Source organism: Drosophila simulans, chromosome 2R, assembly GCF_016746395.2.
Source record: "Drosophila simulans strain w501 chromosome 2R, Prin_Dsim_3.1, whole genome shotgun sequence".
NCBI classification, from domain to species: Eukaryota; Metazoa; Arthropoda; class Insecta; order Diptera; family Drosophilidae; genus Drosophila; species Drosophila simulans.
Genome location: NC_052521.2, coordinates 15,012,874 through 15,030,224, shown reverse-complemented (window position 1 = coordinate 15,030,224; position 17,351 = coordinate 15,012,874). Strand labels below are relative to the sequence as shown.

The following is a 17,351-nucleotide window of genomic DNA, read 5'->3' as shown; positions in this document are numbered from 1 at the left end:
TATATGCATGTATCGGTGTGTGTGTTTTCTGTGTGTGTGTGTGTGTGCGAGTGTGGCGGTGTATATAACTAAAAACAAACAACAATCGCATTAAATGTACTTATATATTTGGTTTTTTTCTTCAAAAAGTCTTATATCTGTCCGTTATGCAAAGTAAGAAACCGAAGAGAAACATTCACAAACAAACATTCCATCCCTCCGCGCGTCCCTTTGGTCAGGACATTTTTGTCTAACCTGATTGCCTATAATTAATGTAACAAACCATGGAAACTGACGTTGGCTCACGGGTTCTCACCGATCCGCCGATCTGCCGATCTCATCGACCTCTATAATGCCAAGGCGGTTGTCGAATTCTCAATTCCAAGTAGCAGCCTGAGTGACGCGTAAGAGTCAAGTTTCAAAGGACTAGGCGGAGATGTGATTTACCATATGGATCCGGAAATCGGACCTTCGATCGTGTCTAAGCTGTTATAAAAATATAGGAACTTATGCGGGGATATTGCAAAAATATTTCTATATAAAAAAAAACAAAACTCATTTGGTGTCCTTATGCTGAGCACCTTAAGATTTGAGAATAAGAAAAAGTAACTATGGCTTGATTGGCGTATAACAATATTGAAATCATATATGCTTAATTGCTAGTAAAGTTAACATACTTGTGTTTGCTGTTCTTGTTCATGTCAGAGTGTGGATGGGTGGGGTCTTGTATCGATAGATGCATTAAAACTAGGCACACCAACTAGCTACGAAAATACATTCCCTGCTCCCCGCAACGAAGGTACACACATTAATATTGTACTTTAAAATATTGTGCCTCGAACACAAACAACCTAAGGTCAAAGGAAACCAACTTAAGATCGAAATTACATTGTTAACTTTTTGCCAGGGCTCGAACCGAAAGTCCTCCTGTTTGTTCTGTGTTTTTTCCTTATAAACTTGTTGGTTTTTTTTTTCATATCTTATATTTGTTTTTAGTTTTCAATTCGACAACTTGTTTGCTAAAATTTAAATGTAACCATACTTTTGTGTTTTTCCCTTTTTTTTTTTGTTATTTATAATACTGTTTTTTAATATATGTTTTTTGAATGCAGAAAGGGAGCAATGCAAGGAAACTCTTGGAACTTCCGCTTCTCTAACGAAAAACAATTGCATAATACATTGTAAGTGGATATATTTGGTTGCGAAGTTCTGATTTTTTCTTATTTGTGTTGGCAGTGATATTGCGAAACGTTCTTCTTTCGACTTGGAAATCAGCTCGACATCGAAATAATATAGTACACGTTAGTTATGCGCTTGTTCCGGTTTGCATTTGGTTAAGACTCTATCGGGTGTGTATGGTCTGTTGTGGTCTGGCTCAAAGTACAGCTCAAGATGAGGCTTTGTAAGATTTGCTTAAGAAAGGACTTGATCCTCAATGGGTTTTCATAAGAAAGTAGAAAGTGTTGCCGTCTGCTGTTGTATTTACAAAATGCTTCGATGTCATTACTCGTATGACCTAAAACGATTTCAAAACTAGTCATGTTAAATGTCTCTATATATCCGTATTTATATATATATATATATATATATATATGCTGGTGTGTTGTATATATAAGTTTATAAAGTTTATGTATGTAATACGTTTAAAAAGATTTTTTGGTTTCTTTCCTTCTTTTTTTTTTTTGTAATGTTTTTTGGAAAAAGTATTTCTGTTACGTTGCGGTTTATGATTACGTTTAAACATACTTATCAGTTAGCGGGTTCCGTAATCTTGGTTTCAATTTGATTAATACGTCTCTTAGATCACTAGTATTACAATCGTATTAGCTTTCTGGGTATTTTTTTGTTGTTGTTTTGTTTTTTGTTTTTGTTTTTTTTGGGTGTTTTGGAAAATGCTTTCTGTGGTCGAACCTGCTTCTTAGGGAAAACATATTGTGTAATGCCTAACTCTTTGGTTGGCTAACGACTAGAACGTAGGAAGTGAAAGGAATCCGGATTCACATTAAACGCACGACGTCTGATTCACCTGCCCCAACCAGGATCCTGATTTCGGGGCTGCTCGCAAAATGGTTAAATGGTTCTACTAATGGATACATATTGCTTAGTCGATTGCAGCAGCGATTGGGGCGGAAAATCAGAGCTATACCAGTGGAGAGCAACAGCGGAAGTCAACACAGCGCAACTGAATTCGATCCAAATCCAAATCCGATCCGGGACAACAAGCCATCATACACTCTAAGTGGGACTATCCGCCTTGGAACCGGCATTCGAGTTGTCTTGCAGTTGAGCTAGTGTCTTGAACTTTTGAGAGTTTAGGAATCTGTTTAAAAAAAGATATATAATTTATATATATTTCTTAGCACAGTATCTTTTATCTTTGCCCAAAGGACACTCACCTCGGATATGAGTCTCTGTGCATCAGTGTGTAGATCTGGATTTGAGCTTCGTCGAAGGTGTGCGTCGTGGGCTCGATCATGTTCCGGTTGACGATCTCGCGGACTCTGGAGTCCAGCGACACCTCCCTGGGCGACAGGATCGAGATGTAGTCCTCGTAGATGAGGCGCGCCTTCTCCTCCACCAACTCGGGGCTGTTCTCCTTCTTGAGGTCCTCGCAGGCCAGCCAGAACAGGATGTTCTCCTCACTGAATTCGCTGCGCAGGAAGTTCTGGAACACCTTTCGACCAGCTGGAAAAATATTCGGCCAACCACCAATTAGTTTGGATCAAGGTGCTAATTTTCAATGGCTTACCTGTACTTTTCATCAGCTTGTCAAAGCTTTTGCCCCAGCTGCGGATTTCCTCCAGTGTGGGTCTGTAATGTACAAATAAATTTAGTTTTTCCGTGGCTTAAGTTTATTAAGTTGATTGGTGCTCAAACTCACTGCTCGCCATCCAAGAATTCGGCATTTACCAGATCTCGCTTCGTGGGGGCATTTTCATCGGCATTCTTGATGGCCAGACTGTAAAGATAAGGAAAAAGGAAAAACAGGGGGGCGCTTGTTAAAAGTCGATTATTTTGATTTTACAACTCATCAATCACCCTTTAAAGTATACTACAATTTTATTCATCGCTGAATTGGCGCTCAGCCTGACTCATTTTTAACTGGCACAAAATAGCATAAATATGTAAGTACAGTAGCCGCTCGATAACGTAAACTTTTAGATAGTGCGCGCTACTGATTAGCATTTCATAAAACACTTGCGCTAAACATAGAAATTTAACATGAGCGATATTACTATATGCCACATTTTAAGCTAGAGAGTTTAAAGGTTACTCATATATCTGAACGCGATATAAAGATATAATGCCTCGAATAAACACTGTAGATAGGCTAATGGCATATCGGTTTTGGGTTTCGAAGCCCGGAGACAGAGCACCGGAGTACTCGAACTTGACATAAAGCTCTCTTATCTGGACGACAGTTATCAGAGCGACTCGCTGGCCCAATACCTAATCAAAGTCACACAGGCGTACATATACCCCTATATGTATGAATCAAATTAGATGTGGCCAGGGGGGCTTGGGGCGACACCGGGTGCTCTGAACTGGGTTTTCGGGGCGATATACCCCCAGTTGGGCACACAAAGGTGCGGACGGGGGGTTGCGAGTTGGCGGCGGGTCGCAAAAGACTTTCGTTTTCATTCACGAAAACATGCAACACTTGGAGGAGTCCGCGGAGGAGCCGCCACATACTTATTTATATTTGATTTGAAAAGTGCCCTCCAGAGAGCTTTTCGCTGCCCGTCGCCTTGCTCCCGGAATTGTGAATGAATGCGAGAGAAACTGAGAGAGCGGCGCCAGCGCTAAAGAGAGTTTCGTAAGAGAGAAAGCGGAGAAAGTTCGTAAGGCGGAGAGGGAAAGAGCTTTTGTTTGTTCAGCAGCGTTGCCAGCTGCCAGCAGAAGGCCACCTTGTCCGTGTCCATTTCCATTTCGACTTCCCTATCCATGTCCATATCCATATCCATGTCAGTGGGCACAGCCATAGCCGAAGCCAAAGCCAAAGCCAAGCAATAGTTAAAGCCAAAGCAATAACCATAGCTGTAACCGTGGCCACATCCATGACTACACTGCGAGAAACAAGGACTAATCATATTTCTACTCTCTTAAAAAAAGGCCTCAAACAGACAAGCTTTTAAATTAAATGATTTATAAAATCAAAAAATTTAAAAATCAATGATTGGTTCATCTATTATAATATATCTTTAAACTAAGCTAGCTAGTTGAAGTAATTACATAGTGTAGCTCATTTTATATCCTATACCCAATAATACCAATCGTTTCTCTCGGTGTAAGAATGCATGAGTGTTTAAGGAGGTGCTTACCATTTGGCCCTGTTGTCAGGATGTGGTTGGCAGTGGATGGGTATTGGCACAGGTAGTTGTTTTAATGACCAAACGTTGAGTCAAGGCAGCGCGGTAACGAGAAAGAAATTGATTTCGTGTCAGAGGATTCGAGCGGTGCACAAATAGGCCACTCGGCGGTGGCCTCCATACTCACCAGGAGCAGGAGCAGCAGCAGCACCAGCAGAAGCAGCACGGCTTCTGCGACTGCGGACGCTGCAACGTGGTCGCGTTCGACTCCTGCAGCACGTTGGACGTGGAGCCGAGGATTCCCACGCTGCCGCCCACGGTGGGCGATACTCCGCCCAGGCTGCCGCCACCTCCGACGACGCCCCCGCCGCCACCGTTCCCATTGCCATTCCCATTGTTGCCACTATTGTTGGCGGCACTTTGCTGTGAGGATGCAGTCATGCCGCGCAATCGACAGCCACTGGGCAGCTCCGAAACGGTGCAGGACATGCCGCTACCTGCAATAAAGGAACAAATTGAAACGTTAATGAACACTGTGCACGGTTAGGAGTGGGGGCAAGTGTGCTGACAGTTGGGCGAATCACAGTCACACTGCAAAAAATAGCACTATTAGTCATCCAAAAAGAATAGTTATCCAAGGTGCCCGGAATTTAACTACTTAATTGTCTAGTTTGGTGAGTGTTTTTCTTGTTATTTAAAAGATACTTAAACTCATTCATTAGTTTTAAAACTGACGACTACAAGGTTTAAATATATTATTTGAATTAAGTCAAAAGAACTCTTAAATAAAATTTAAATCACAAAACTTGATATGAATTTAAAGACTAAATAGTAAAGAAAAACATTGATTGTTCCCAAATTTAATTTACCAAAACTATCAAAATATAATAAGTACAAATTTGGGAAAGTGTAAACTGGAGGAGCACATAGGTCCAAATGCCAAACTGCTCCCGATTCGCCTCGTTTTCCCGTGTGCACTTACCTGCCCTTTGAAAGTTGAGGTTGACGCTGGCGGAGCTGATGGAGATGGTGGAGGTGGAGGTGGAGATGGAGAGGTGTTGTTGGGTGTTGGGTGGCGAGGTGGTGCTGCCCCAGCTGGCGGACCGCCCACTGCCACTGACCTACCCACTCACCCGCTCGCTGTGGTGCTCTTTTCTTTGCTTCGGCTTCTCTTTCTCGGCTTCCTTGGGGATGTGGGGGATGCAGGGAGACCGTTACGTATTTATGTTTTTGCTAATAATTTTTTATCGAAATTTCCCACACTCTCTCTCTCTGCGGCGCTCTGTCCTCTCTCTCTCTTTCTCGCTCTGCCCACAGCTGCTGCTCTTGATTTTAGTTATAGTTTTCGTTTTGTTTTATGTTTTTTTTTCCTTCTCCTTAGCTTTTCCTTGGGCGATTTTACAAGCCGAAAAAATTCCAGAAATTCTTCAAGATTTTTCCGATAACCTTTTCGAGTAGTAGTTATCCTTATCGTAGAATCCTGACTTCAACCTTCGCGTGGGTTTGGTTTCTGTTTTTTTTTTTTTTCTAGGGGGTCTAGCGTTTCTTTAGAGAGTTGATGGTGCGCGGTTGGCATTTACATATTCCGCTCCGGATTTACGGGCGAAAATCTAGCGATTCAATGGCCCCGTGCACCAAGGGGCACATTTCACAAGCGTTACGAAATTTATGAGCAGCTGGAGCTGCCACCGTAGTTGTTGTTCTGGCCTTTATTTATTTCTTGTGCTAGTCATTACACTGCCATTGTATATGTACATATGTATGTAGGTGCCGTTGTGTGCGTGCGTCTGTGCGTGTGTGCGAGAGGGGGGGTGGGCTGGAGTACCACCACATTGACACGCAACTTGGCTAAGTGGAGCGCATTGTTTGGCCCGTTGGGCGGATGGGGCGTATGCGTGATTTTCTCCACTTGTGCTGATGTTGCTGCAACAGCTGCAACATGTAGGCATCAGCAGCTAATTGCACTTGTTTGTAACTCGAAGCGCCAGCGATTTTTGGTCGTTGCACTTATCACAAATCAGCTGCTTGGGTTCTTTTGTTGACCATTGCCTTTAGCCTGGCTATCTATGTATATTATATGTATATATTTTGTTTTATTTTCTTGTTGTTTAACCAGCGCTTCCGTTCAGATTTTCACTCAAACACCACTCACACGTTTATATTTTCTTTGAGGATTTTTGGGCGAATGGGTGGGCGGGAAAAGGGGGTCGCGTTTGTATGTATGTATGTTTTTGAGGAGCAGCGACGAGTACATACGAATTTTTGCCACTAGAATCGGAATCGAAATGTGTATATTTGTATATATTTTTCTTTTTCGCCCCGAAATTGTTTTGCTTGTGCTTTGATTTTTTTTTTTGTGAATTTCTTTACGATTTTTTTCGTTGACTGTTGAGAATGTGTGTGTGAGTGTGTATGAATACGAATTGGGGGAAACTGCAATTTTCGTGGTCACTGGATGGCCTGGACTGGCATTTTCACATTTTCACATCTCGCCCTCGGCCATATTTTATTATATTCCTTCGTTCTCGGTGCCCCCGCAATGGCAGCTATGGCAGCCAATTTCCATTCGATTTCTGCGCTCTGCGATTTTGGCTGCTCAGCACCAGCAGCACCCAGAAGCTGAAGCCAAAATCCTCGACAGGTCGATTCGAGCGTTTCGAGATTCTCTCCGCTCGGGCAAAGGCAGGCGACTGATTTCCAAGCAGTGCCGTGTCGCCAGCTCTTGATTTTGATTTTCCAATGCGCGCGCTCCTCCCGAGGAGCGCAAGATAACGGCGAGTGGAATGTGGGCAGCCGGGGGAGGGCTCCATAGGTGGACTGAGCGAAAAGCTTTGCGGAATTGCTATACAGTTAGAATTCCTGGTACACACAGGAGAGGGACTGACAGGCGGAGAGCGCGAGAGAACGGACGGAAAGACATGTGCGCGAGTCGGAAAAAGAGAATAAAGCTCGGGACTCTTCGCCCCACTGGAATTTACCCCAAAGCTTTGGGGCCAGAACTTATAAACTTTCGGCAGGGTTGCACTTACAATTTTGATTTTGGGATCCCGTTGATTTCGGAAACCGTTGTTTTCAAAATGTTCGAATGAAATGGTTATATGAAATACTTTACTTTTCATAAAAATTAATATATTTTTTATTTACTATTGAAATTTCACAAAACTTTCGGATACCAAAACAAACTTTCTTAGGGTTTGTACACCTAGATTACGTGTATAGTCGGATGGTACTGTCCGCGCCCGTGGAGAAGACCCATGGCTGCACCGGATGCCAGTTAACATCCAGCACGCCAAACTCATCGCGTTTCTCGTGTGTTTGCAGCTTCTTGAGAGGCACAATCAAAGGGTTTTGCAGCAGGTCACTAAAAAAAGTTTGGAGAAATTAGTAATTATCCTTGGGCAATGTGGATTTATAGCCACTTACTTATAGACCATGCCGTGGGAGACGATCACAGCCTGGTCATCGCTGCCAGAAGCAAAGAGCGGATAGCGACGATGGAAAGCAACACTGCGAACTGCATTGCGATGAAGTCGCATGGTCTGGTAGGGCTTTGTGGACAGATCCAAATCGAACCAGAGCATCTTTTTGTCATAGGTGGACACCAGCAGATTGTCGCCCTTGGGATGAATAGACATGCCCGATATCCATTTGGAGTTGGTCAGCAGCTTCTTGACAAGCTCTTGTTTGACCAGATCGTAAATGCGAATGTTGTGTTGCGTCTGTAAAGAAAAAAAAACAGAAGTCAATAAGATATAGTAAGAAAAGAAAATTATTCCACTTACCGCTACAAAGAAGCAGGGCTTCACCGGATGGAAGAGCACGAATTGGATGAGACCCTTGCTCTTGGAGAATGGAATCTGTGAGCGCCGCTTGGACAGCTGATGAATTAAAGCCGAGCGGTTAGCACCTTCGGGCATCACTGTGGCCAAGTAGTCACCACGACCGTGCCAGGTGACCTGTCGGATGGGTTTGAAGTGGGTAATCACTACGCGGACGCCCTTCTCCTGCTCATCAGCTTCCGCATTGGACCATTGCACCGCCGTCTTGATGCGTTCACTTTCAATGACATCCTGACTGGGCGCCTCAGCCAAAAGATCGTCGGTCTTCTGCACCAGCACCTTGTCGCCCACTTTAGGATTGACGAGCAACAAGCGATTGCCAGTGGCCACCGCAATAATAGACAGCTTGGGATTCGGACACCAAGCCACACAGCGTACCACTTCGTCGGTCTCGATTGTGCGAATGCAACGACCTGTTGCAATTTCCCAAACTGAGAAGTGAGATGGATTAGTAAGGAGATATATAAAGTTTGTCAGTTAAATATAGTACTTACTCTTGACGGTTTTGTCATCCGAACCGGAGACGAGGTACTCTCCTTTGGGCTCCACACTAACAGACCGCACCAGATCGGTGTGGCCACGGTAAACCATACTCTCCACCGTGGGGAAGGGTTGCAGGTCACGCGGCGAGGGCAACTTGGGGATAAGGTACTCGGCATCGATGTTCAGCTTGACACGCTTTGCACGTGGACACAGGTAAAGATCCAGGCATCGAAGGAAACGCTCCCGAAGGTATCTCGAGTAGGCGGGCACCTCCCTCAGCGACTTGAACTTCTGTGGCATGAAGTGCAGCTTGCGCTTGTGTGGCTCATCCTTTAGTTTAAGCCACTCCTTGGTCTCCTTGGCATCGAAAAGGTACTCTGGCGGAGGATTGTAGGACTCCGCATGACCGGGAAGGTCGCGTTTGGGCGCAGAGACTGGATCGTGGATGCGGCGCATGTGTTCCCGAGTGGTGTCCGTTTCCCACAGCATGTAGAACTTGGGACCGCGCTTGGCCTGCTTCTCGCGTTCCACTTCCTCAGTGGTCTTCATCCAGCCCATTTTGAGGGCGTGCACCATGCGAGAGACGCGCTTTTTCTCGGAAACTGAGGGCAGGAAAGAGCGTTTGTGGTCGGGTACGTTCTTGATGGGCATCTTTTCCACCTCCGATGTGAACCATTCGATCCAGGGCTCGTACTCTTCGTGATCCTTGTTGGGGATGCGACCCGAAACGATGCGCTTTATTAGAGCAATGTCCTCGTCTGTTAGGCGCACATCCTGACCGGTAAGTGGATCCTTGACGGTACGCCAAAAGTCTGGGTCCTCGATCTTACGCAGGAACTCATCGATTTGATCTCCTTGTGGTGGTTTAATAATCTTCTTGGCATCCCAGTCGTAACCGATGTGCTTGTATTCGTCGTACCAGTGCATGGGTATGTTGCCTACAGTATTTCTTATGTCCTCCTCGTCGGAGGTATCTGAATCCTGATACTCAGGCTTCGAGCTATCCCGTTTCGGGAGCTCTGCTGTGAGGGCTTTTTTAGACGCGGCACCGCTTCCGCTGGGCTTATCGTCTGATTGCTTTGACTTGGAAACCTTCTCCTCATCTTCCACTTCCTCTTCATCAGTGCTTCCCTCCTCTTCGTTATCCTCTTCATCACTACTTTCTTCATCTTCCTCAGCTGATGAAGATTGCTTTCTGCCCAAGTAGTTGCCCTCCTCGTCGCTCTCGAACTGCAGTTCCTCACTGGAATCCGAGTGGTATTCCTGGTCTATGCCCTCGTCATCTGTTGAATCTTCGCCGGGATCTTTTACAGCTTGCAGCAGGTCCTTAAAGAGCACAAACACATGCAGGTCATTTATGAATGACTTTATATCACTGTTAATGGGTCTTACCTCCTCCTCCTCCTCGTTTTCGGAAGCCTCGGAACTGGCCACCACTTCATTTGTGGGTTCCGAATCCTTTCCTCTGCGTTTCAGAGCTAGTTTTTTGGTCATTTTGAGGTAAAAACAAAACTAACGCGGCGCACGTGTTGCAGTCAGCGATAGCGATGGGAATCGCCTGAAACGGTTGCCTATCGATTGGCTTGCCGCCACTTCTGCTGGTAATCGATTACAAATCCAGTTAGAAACAGCAAACCTTTTATTTTCATTTGTTACCTCTATAAAATATATATCTATGATAAATATTTTCGTATAAAAATTGATGTAGTCCTAAACATACCATTGATGTCGCCGTTGCATAGTGATCAAGTCAAAGTTGTCCGTGGCCAATGTAAACCAATTGCAGCGCCGTTGTGAGCAAGTCTGCAAAATACCCTAACGCTATTTGGAAGATTCTTCAACGAACCATTTTTCAGCGAAATTCGCAGACTTACGTGCGGATTTTTTTTGGGCCAGTGCGAAAATCAAAGGTGACACGCCGCAACTGGAGCACTAGGAGCCCACCAACAACGAAACACCGGCGGCCGAACGGAGGTATTACTCATCCGGAAAACGAAACCATCGATTTGCAGCTCACACAAGGGCAAACAAAAGTGCACACGCACACATTGGCAAGGTGGCCCCCTCCTCTTTCCGTTGCTCACACACCCACGCACACACCAGCATAAGGAAACCCACACACAGACGTCACGATGACTGCGCCGCGACGCCTGCGAAAAGAATTGGGCGATTTGCAGGGCAACGCACTGAAGGCCTTCCGGGACATTAAGGCGGACGATGACAACCTGCTGCGCTGGACGGGATTGATTGTGCCGGACAATCCGCCCTACAACAAGGGCGCCTTCCGCATCGAGATCAACTTCCCGGCGGAGTATCCCTTCAAGCCGCCCAAGATTAACTTCAAGACACGCATCTACCATCCGAACATCGATGAGAAGGGCCAGGTGTGCTTGCCCATTATCAGTACTGAGAACTGGAAACCGGCCACACGCACCGACCAGGTCGTCCAGGCACTGGTGGACTTAATCAACGAGCCTGAGCCGGAGCATCCGCTGCGGGCGGAGTTGGCCGAGGAGTTTCTTAAGGACCGCAAAAAATTCGTGAAAAACGCCGAGGACTACACCAAGAAGCACAGCGAAAAACGTCCGGCCGACTAGCGGATAGGCGAAGGTATAGCTGGAGGAGGTGGGCCAGTCCACAACCCATGTGTACCCTTACCCCTTAGTCTTGTGATTTTTCAGTTAGTTATTTAATTTTCATTTTTGATCCCTGAAAAACTATCCTCAGAAAACATTTAAGCATATATTTCCCCGGCAGAGTACCTAGTTTTGTAAAAGTAGCACTGTAATTTGATGCAAGTGAGAAATACATGTTCGTTATGTTAAAATACAGCTGCCGACTCTTGGACCGAGCCGACATCCGTGTTGGATGTTGGAGCCACCACGGGCATGGGAAATGATTCCTCGCCCAGCATGCTACGGAAGCAGGTCATCAGCATGCTGTGGTTGTGCTGAACGAGGGCCTTGCTGAACTGGTTCTTCTGCAGCTCCTTAATGTCCAGCAGGCTGTGAATGGCCCCCGCCCGCTCGTCCTTAATGAGTTCCAGCACCTGTTCCAACGCACTGTTAGCCGTATCTTTTAGATTACTCAACGTGAGAGTTTGCGCTTGATTCCTATTAAAACTACAGTCCTGATAAACGCTCTCTATGAGAAATAGGAGCAGCGACGCCGCATAGTGGGTGAGAAACAGGAACTTGTGAAAGACAATGCTGTCGGGCTTCAGTTCCTTTACTGCTTCCAGGAGATCAATGAAAAAGCGCTGCTGGGCGGTGTGGAAGGCCTCGTTTTCTGTTGGTGGCAGGTAGCTCAGTGTCTTGCTGCCCAACTGGCACTTTGGAGCAGACTGCCAGACAGGGTCGAGATCAAATGTGTCAAGGATGCGAAGGCGCAGAATGAGTATTGGTTCCGAGGCAAACATGCTGCTTTGCAGGCTCTGAACAGGTGCTCCTCGGGAAACGTGAAGATTCAAGGGTGCTGCTCTGTTCTTAACGTATGAATATGATGTTCTATTGTTAAGACACTTCTCCAGTTGGTTAAATTCCCGGCGCAAGCAGTAAATCTGCTTGAGAAGGTCACCGTGTTTCAAGGACTCCCTTTCTGTGTAGGATCCGCCATAGACAGGCACATGGAATCCCAGGGCCTTACTTGTGGCCTCCTTGTCAACGATGCACAGGGTATCTTCCAATGGCTTCACTTTGTATAGACTGTAGTAGGTGTTGGAGACAAGGCTGCGCAGGTGATGAAGATGTCTCAGATAATGACGATCATTGGACTCGTAGGCATAGATACTTCCCTCGATGGCATCCGTTTGAAGCTTCATATACAGACGGCAGGCAATCTCGTGCTGCATGAGAAAGTCCTGGGGGATCTGGGACCTGGCAAACAATGGCATCACCAATGTGTCATTTGGCTGAGCAAGCTTGCTCTTTATCTCCTCTAGCACACGAGGCAAGCCGGGATGGTCCTTGTTGTAGTTCAGGCAGATTACATACACTTCCGAATTTCCCCGCTTGGAAGTAGCCGGCTTAAAGATGTGCACCTCCTCAAAAATGCAGTTGAGTGTGTAAAGTAAAGATACACTGCAAGCCTCGAAGAGGGTAAACATCTTCACCAGGAAGTTACCGCCACTTGAGAGAATTCTCAAGGCACTGAGTACTTCAGCAAAGAACAGGCGAACCACTATCTCTTCCTGGCAATCAGGCTGTGCGGCACAATCGATGGAACCATCGGCAGTGACAAGATCCACCTGTCCCTGGAACTCCACCTCACAACGTTCCACCAGGTGGTCAATGTTGGCCACATCTAGTAGATTTCCAGTGAGATCTTTGTGGAACAGCCAATTGTCCAGCGTGTGGAAGATGAACCTGTCATCGCTGATCATATGGTTTAGAGCATTGCCTTCATAGTAGGGATTCAATGTAGTTGAGCGCCAGCGCCATTTAATCTGGAAAGAGTTCCGTTATAGCATCTCTCAAGGATAGCTTGGTAACTCACCTCATTCTTTTCATATTTGCTATGAAGGTAGTGGTTCAGAGATGCAATGAAGGCACCGGGTGCCTCGCAGAGATGCATACTGTTGACCGCCGGCTTCGTGACCAATGGATAACGATGCAGGCACTCGAACAATTTGCACCAGGCCACAGTTACAAACTCGGCCTTCGTGTCGTTCTTCAGGCGCCAGGACACCTCGCCAGAAGGGTCCCGCCTGTTGGTGTGAGCACTCCATTCCTGTACTCCATAGTCATTGAGTTTGCTTTTAACCGCATTCAACTGCTCGCGCAGTCCCTGCAGCGCCTCGAACTGGTAGAACTCACTGAAGAGAGCCTGATCCGGTGGCGGCAACTGCCACGATGTGTTTCCTTTCGGCTTCTGATAGTGGAACTTCTTCTCGAAGAGCTGCTCCAATTCGGATGGCCGGATGGAGTTATAGTCCGCCTGTTAAGTGTGAAATTTAATTCCTGACTTGTAGGATGCAGCATCCTTTACTCACCATTGGGTGTGGCTTTCCCTGCGGGGACGAACGAAAGCTCATTCCGGCAAAATTTAAAAGCGTACCTCAAAAACAATGCGATCTGCGGCACAATAGAGATGGAAAAAGCACACAGCGATCCATCGCTTAAATCTTAGCGACGGTAACTAAAAATCGCATACGTTATCGATTAAGCTATCAAATTTGAATTGATTTTCCGGGCTGCGATGAATAACTATTTAATATTGCTAATTTACCTAATTCGTAGATATAGACGATTTGGCTAAACGCCTCCTTAGTTTGTATCTAAGATAAATATGGACAACATCCATCGAGAATTGTACCAACAAACTATAACGTTCAAGTAAAAGTTAGATAGATGCTTGCTTCAGTAATGTCAAATTTTTAAAAGACATTGTTTCCTCCATGGCACAAATTTATTTTCTAGCTCTTTTTTTCAATAATACTCTTTATTAAAAGAACAAAATCGTGTGGTCGCTACCTCCTGTAGAAAAGTAACTTCCTTTTCACCTTCGAAAGCGATGATCGTCAAAGGCATTTCCCGTAGATGCCCGATGGTGGAAACGTGTGCCTGAAATACGAAATGGCTTATTTAAAAACTGATTTCTTTGATTCTATGGATAGTTATTTAGAAAGCGCACGGCAGGCGACAAATAAGGTGCCTGCAAAGTGCGCGGTTACGAAACTATTGGTCATCATCCGTTAGTGATTCGATTGTGCATACTAATATTTAATTAAAATCTAATTTTATTGATGCGGATAGCCCAAGTACGGAAGTGGGAGAAATTGTCGGAAAGGTACATAAATGTACATACATATATACTTGCACTCCCAATCGGAATGTGGTTATTCCGAATTTCAGCATCGACCATCGTGGTCAATGGGTTTACTTAATACGCGCATGCCTTGCCGACTTTATGGCCATTTGAAACGTGAGTCGTGTTTTTATGAATAATAATAACGATATTCAAATTATGAGTTTCCAAAGCTGACAAAAGAAAAAGGATCGCATTGGCTACCGCAGGGGCATCACTCTTCCCTTGGAACTCGACATCGGTCGTGAGTAACGTTCTCCGGCTTTCTATATGCATATAGCTCCCCCTCACATATAAATAGCAGTAGTAGCATATATGTAAGTACTCAGGCCGGTATATTTGTGCCCAGTTTGTATATAGAAGAGTCCGGCACGTGACTGTTTTGTATAATCGCGCATAAATATCTGTAATGTAATGCCTATAGATGATGGTTCACAGCGACGGAGCAACAATGTTCTATAGTTACTTCGGCTTAATCGTCCCGGCAAGATCTATGTATGCATGTATGTATCTTCGTACTCCTTGGACATCTTCAATAGCTTCGAGCGGAAGTGGCAATCGCTGCGCATGCGCCGTGTTTGGCGCTGAATGGTGGCCATGGCCAATGCATTTTTGGGGCCCCCGATGGCGAACCGACAAATTCCAATTCCGAAACGACAACGACAACGACTGGTACGTGGACACGGCTATTGTTGGCCACAAAATTTTATTTCATTTCATATTTTTCTCAAAAGGGAGTTCATTAATATTCCGGGCAGACGGCGTTGCGCTAAAAAGCGGCTTAGCCTGGCCGGCCGCAGCTCCACGTATCTACGTCTCCGGCCCTCCACCCTTTATTTCCCCCCCGCCGTTGTCTGGCTGCCTGTCGCCGTGCACAGGTAAGCCTGTACTGGTACAGGTATCACCCCCACACTGCGACAGTGTGCGTGAGCTGGCAACGGACCGCAATCCCCGTTCATTCTCCATGTGTGAGTGTCAAATGCCAACTAATTGAAACTTCTTCAATTGCCGAGGTGTGGTGCTGAGCTCGCCGCTCGGCTTCGGAATCAGTTGCCAATTAGTCTCCACCGCTGACGGATTACACTTGCCATCGTCCGGGAGTCCAGCGCTCCAAGCCCGTCATATATTCCACCAGCAGCATATATACACATATGTACAATGTAGGCACACCAAACTTGTTAAGTGCTTTTCAAAACAACAAGCGTTTCATTGATAAAAGCCATTGGATAACAAGCGAGTAATAGACGAGCATTTGTGCCCAGTGAGAATGTTTCTGTGAATTGTGAACCAAATCGGTTGGGGTTTCGGCCATCTACGATCGATCGTATAGCACCTCCGTTGGTAAATTGGCAAGATGTCGGCATAGCTGACGTTGAAAAGCGATTTTGAAGAGCGCTATGCTGCATCTAGTCAGTTGTTCAATGGAACAGTCAGCGAGATCGAACAAAACAGTAGTGGAGTTTTAAGCTCCATCGTAATCTCTTTTTTTTTTGCAGATATAAAATCATAAAATATCTGAAGGGATATTAAAACATTTATCGATTGGAATATTCGCAAAATGTTCCTTTTTGGAACAGTTTTTGTATTTTAAAAAACCGTTTTTCGAATGTTATAAGCAAAAGGGTTAAAAAATTAGCTCCTTTTTTCAGAGAAGTAAATTTACGACGTATTCTTATTTAATAAATATCTTTTAATAGTAACAATTTTAGTTTTTTTCAGATGTGATTCTAAATTTGAAATAGTTATCTCCATATTATATTTATGAGATATAAAACGAATCTGGAACAATGGAGGGAAAACTCTTCTCAAAATTTTGGATTAATAATAATTTGAAAAATTGAACCCGTTTTATTTGTCTATCCGATTCCATGGGCAATTAAATAAATATTAAATAAACATAAGCACTCATTATTTCTGCATATATAAGCAGCATACCACAGAAAATACAATTATCTCATCATTAAGCTAATTGCCAAAAATAAAGTATCTGTTAGTACATATTTGTTGTTTTCATATTTTGTTGTCGTTTCAGCTATTTATTTGCATAAAACAGCAAACAAATTCAAATAGTGCGAACATCGAGTGCACATCGATTGGCACTTTCGATTGATACTATCGCCGCCATTAATCGCATACCTCCCATCTCCACACAGCTGTTTTGTTAAACAAAACAGAATTTTCGCCAATTGTTTACAAAAACACTCAAAAAGAGTCTAAGCAAACAATTGGAAGGCAAGGGAAGACTGGCTAGTCTCAGATTAAATTATTCCATAAGTGATGGACAGCCAGGTAAGTGGGCAAATCGAGTACGTCCCTTACCCTTGCGGCTAGTTGATGTCCGGTCATAGATAGTAACTACTACTACGTCGCCTGTGAGTGTGGCAAAATTATCGCTTCACAGCAATTAGTCGTACTTATCAAGGCGCCCATTGTGATAAATCTAAATATGCGAGCAATACCGTGTCTCCAGTATTTGGGCACTGTCGCAGAGTGACGTAATTTCGCTGCGGGGGCGTTGTCTTTTCTCTCTTTTTCAACGAGATAATAACCTGTGCTTTATTGCCTGTCGCAGGCACCGATCGATGATCTACTGCTGGACATTGTAGACAATGCTTGGCGTATGGAAGTTCTACCGTTCGACCAAATTCTAGTGCCACGCGAAAAGCTACCCGATCCAGAGGCGGACGGCGGTGATTCACACCTGACGGTCAGCGAGCAGGTGAGTACACTTTGGATTTTATTGCCGTATCTGTCTTACTTCTATGGTCTGAACCCGAACAGGAGCAAAAGTGGACTGATCTGGCGTTGGGCTCGCTGGCACCGGACGCAGCCCTCATCGATCAACTGAACATCACCTCTATCTAACCAAGGACCGCAAGTCCGCGGGCGAGTGCCACCGCCTCGCCAACCAACCTGTTAGCACCACAAGCCCAAT

General features: G+C 45.1%; 5 protein-coding genes across 6 annotated transcripts; 2 read left to right on the top strand and 3 right to left on the bottom strand.

Moving 5' to 3' along the window:
- Positions 1-1,036: 1,036 nt before the first annotated feature.
- Positions 1,037-7,074, bottom strand: LOC6735011 (regulator of G-protein signaling 17). 2 transcript variants are annotated; one of them, XR_006541599.1, is made up of 8 exons: positions 5,272-7,074; positions 4,477-4,786; positions 4,302-4,310; positions 2,861-2,938; positions 2,729-2,790; positions 2,376-2,664; positions 2,126-2,299; positions 1,037-2,062 (listed from the first exon to the last, which is right to left on the bottom strand). XR_006541599.1 is itself a non-coding variant. In XM_039292184.2 (7 exons), the coding sequence occupies exons 2-7, from the start codon at positions 4,776-4,778 to the stop codon at positions 2,215-2,217; spliced, it is 825 nt and encodes a 274-aa protein (XP_039148118.1). In that variant the 5' UTR covers positions 4,779-4,786; positions 5,272-7,073; the 3' UTR covers positions 1,037-2,214. The 2 variants fall into 2 exon arrangements, 1 of the variants encoding a protein (XP_039148118.1); XM_039292184.2 differs by having other exon boundaries at positions 1,037-2,299; positions 5,272-7,073.
- Positions 7,075-7,401: 327 nt separating this feature from the next.
- On the bottom strand, positions 7,402-10,215 carry LOC6735010 (ribosome biogenesis protein BOP1 homolog). The gene is made up of 5 exons (XM_002081955.4): positions 10,004-10,215; positions 8,623-9,937; positions 8,072-8,559; positions 7,713-8,008; positions 7,402-7,650 (listed from the first exon to the last, which is right to left on the bottom strand). Exons 1-5 carry the CDS (start codon positions 10,103-10,105, stop codon positions 7,497-7,499), a joined length of 2,355 nt encoding a protein of 784 aa, XP_002081991.2. The 5' UTR covers positions 10,106-10,215; the 3' UTR covers positions 7,402-7,496.
- A 30-nt stretch (positions 10,216-10,245) lies between these two features.
- Positions 10,246-11,442, top strand: LOC27206610 (ubiquitin-conjugating enzyme E2-18 kDa). Its single transcript, XM_016181673.3, has 2 exons — positions 10,246-10,412; positions 10,468-11,442. Exon 2 carries the CDS (start codon positions 10,744-10,746, stop codon positions 11,206-11,208), a length of 465 nt encoding a protein of 154 aa, XP_016028282.1. The 5' UTR covers positions 10,246-10,412; positions 10,468-10,743; the 3' UTR covers positions 11,209-11,442.
- LOC6735008 (cap-specific mRNA (nucleoside-2'-O-)-methyltransferase 2) lies at positions 11,340-13,826 on the bottom strand. The gene is made up of 3 exons (XM_002081953.4): positions 13,602-13,826; positions 13,106-13,546; positions 11,340-13,055 (listed from the first exon to the last, which is right to left on the bottom strand). Exons 1-3 carry the CDS (start codon positions 13,641-13,643, stop codon positions 11,433-11,435), a joined length of 2,106 nt encoding a protein of 701 aa, XP_002081989.1. The 5' UTR covers positions 13,644-13,826; the 3' UTR covers positions 11,340-11,432.
- Positions 13,827-16,517: 2,691 nt separating this feature from the next.
- Positions 16,518-17,335, top strand: LOC6735006 (anaphase-promoting complex subunit 13). The gene is made up of 3 exons (XM_002081952.4): positions 16,518-16,705; positions 16,989-17,135; positions 17,198-17,335. Exons 1-3 carry the CDS (start codon positions 16,694-16,696, stop codon positions 17,279-17,281), a joined length of 243 nt encoding a protein of 80 aa, XP_002081988.3. The 5' UTR covers positions 16,518-16,693; the 3' UTR covers positions 17,282-17,335.
- Positions 17,336-17,351: the final 16 nt, after the last annotated feature.

Excerpts from the sequence above, each read along its gene's own strand:
- LOC6735011 (XM_039292184.2), bottom strand. The coding sequence starts at position 4,778 with ATGTCCTGCACCGTTTCGGAGCTGCCCAGTGGCTGTCGATTGCGCGGC. Across the intron at positions 2,791-2,860 it reads GAATTCTTGGATGGCGAGCA|ACCCACACTGGAGGAAATCC; the intron begins GTGAGTTTGAGC and ends TGTACATTACAG. Across the intron at positions 2,665-2,728 it reads CAAGCTGATGAAAAGTACAG|CTGGTCGAAAGGTGTTCCAG; the intron begins GTAAGCCATTGA and ends ATATTTTTCCAG.
- LOC6735010 (XM_002081955.4), bottom strand. The coding sequence starts at position 10,105 with ATGACCAAAAAACTAGCTCTGAAACGCAGAGGAAAGGATTCGGAACCC. Across the intron at positions 9,938-10,003 it reads AAAACGAGGAGGAGGAGGAG|GACCTGCTGCAAGCTGTAAA; the intron begins GTAAGACCCATT and ends GTGCTCTTTAAG. Across the intron at positions 8,009-8,071 it reads AGCCCTGCTTCTTTGTAGCG|ACGCAACACAACATTCGCAT; the intron begins GTAAGTGGAATA and ends TTTTCTTTACAG.
- LOC27206610 (XM_016181673.3), top strand. The coding sequence starts at position 10,744 with ATGACTGCGCCGCGACGCCTGCGAAAAGAATTGGGCGATTTGCAGGGC.
- LOC6735008 (XM_002081953.4), bottom strand. The coding sequence starts at position 13,643 with ATGAGCTTTCGTTCGTCCCCGCAGGGAAAGCCACACCCAATG. Across the intron at positions 13,547-13,601 it reads AGGGAAAGCCACACCCAATG|GCGGACTATAACTCCATCCG; the intron begins GTGAGTAAAGGA and ends CACACTTAACAG. Across the intron at positions 13,056-13,105 it reads GCAAATATGAAAAGAATGAG|ATTAAATGGCGCTGGCGCTC; the intron begins GTGAGTTACCAA and ends AACTCTTTCCAG.
- LOC6735006 (XM_002081952.4), top strand. Across the intron at positions 17,136-17,197 it reads ACCTGACGGTCAGCGAGCAG|GAGCAAAAGTGGACTGATCT; the intron begins GTGAGTACACTT and ends GAACCCGAACAG.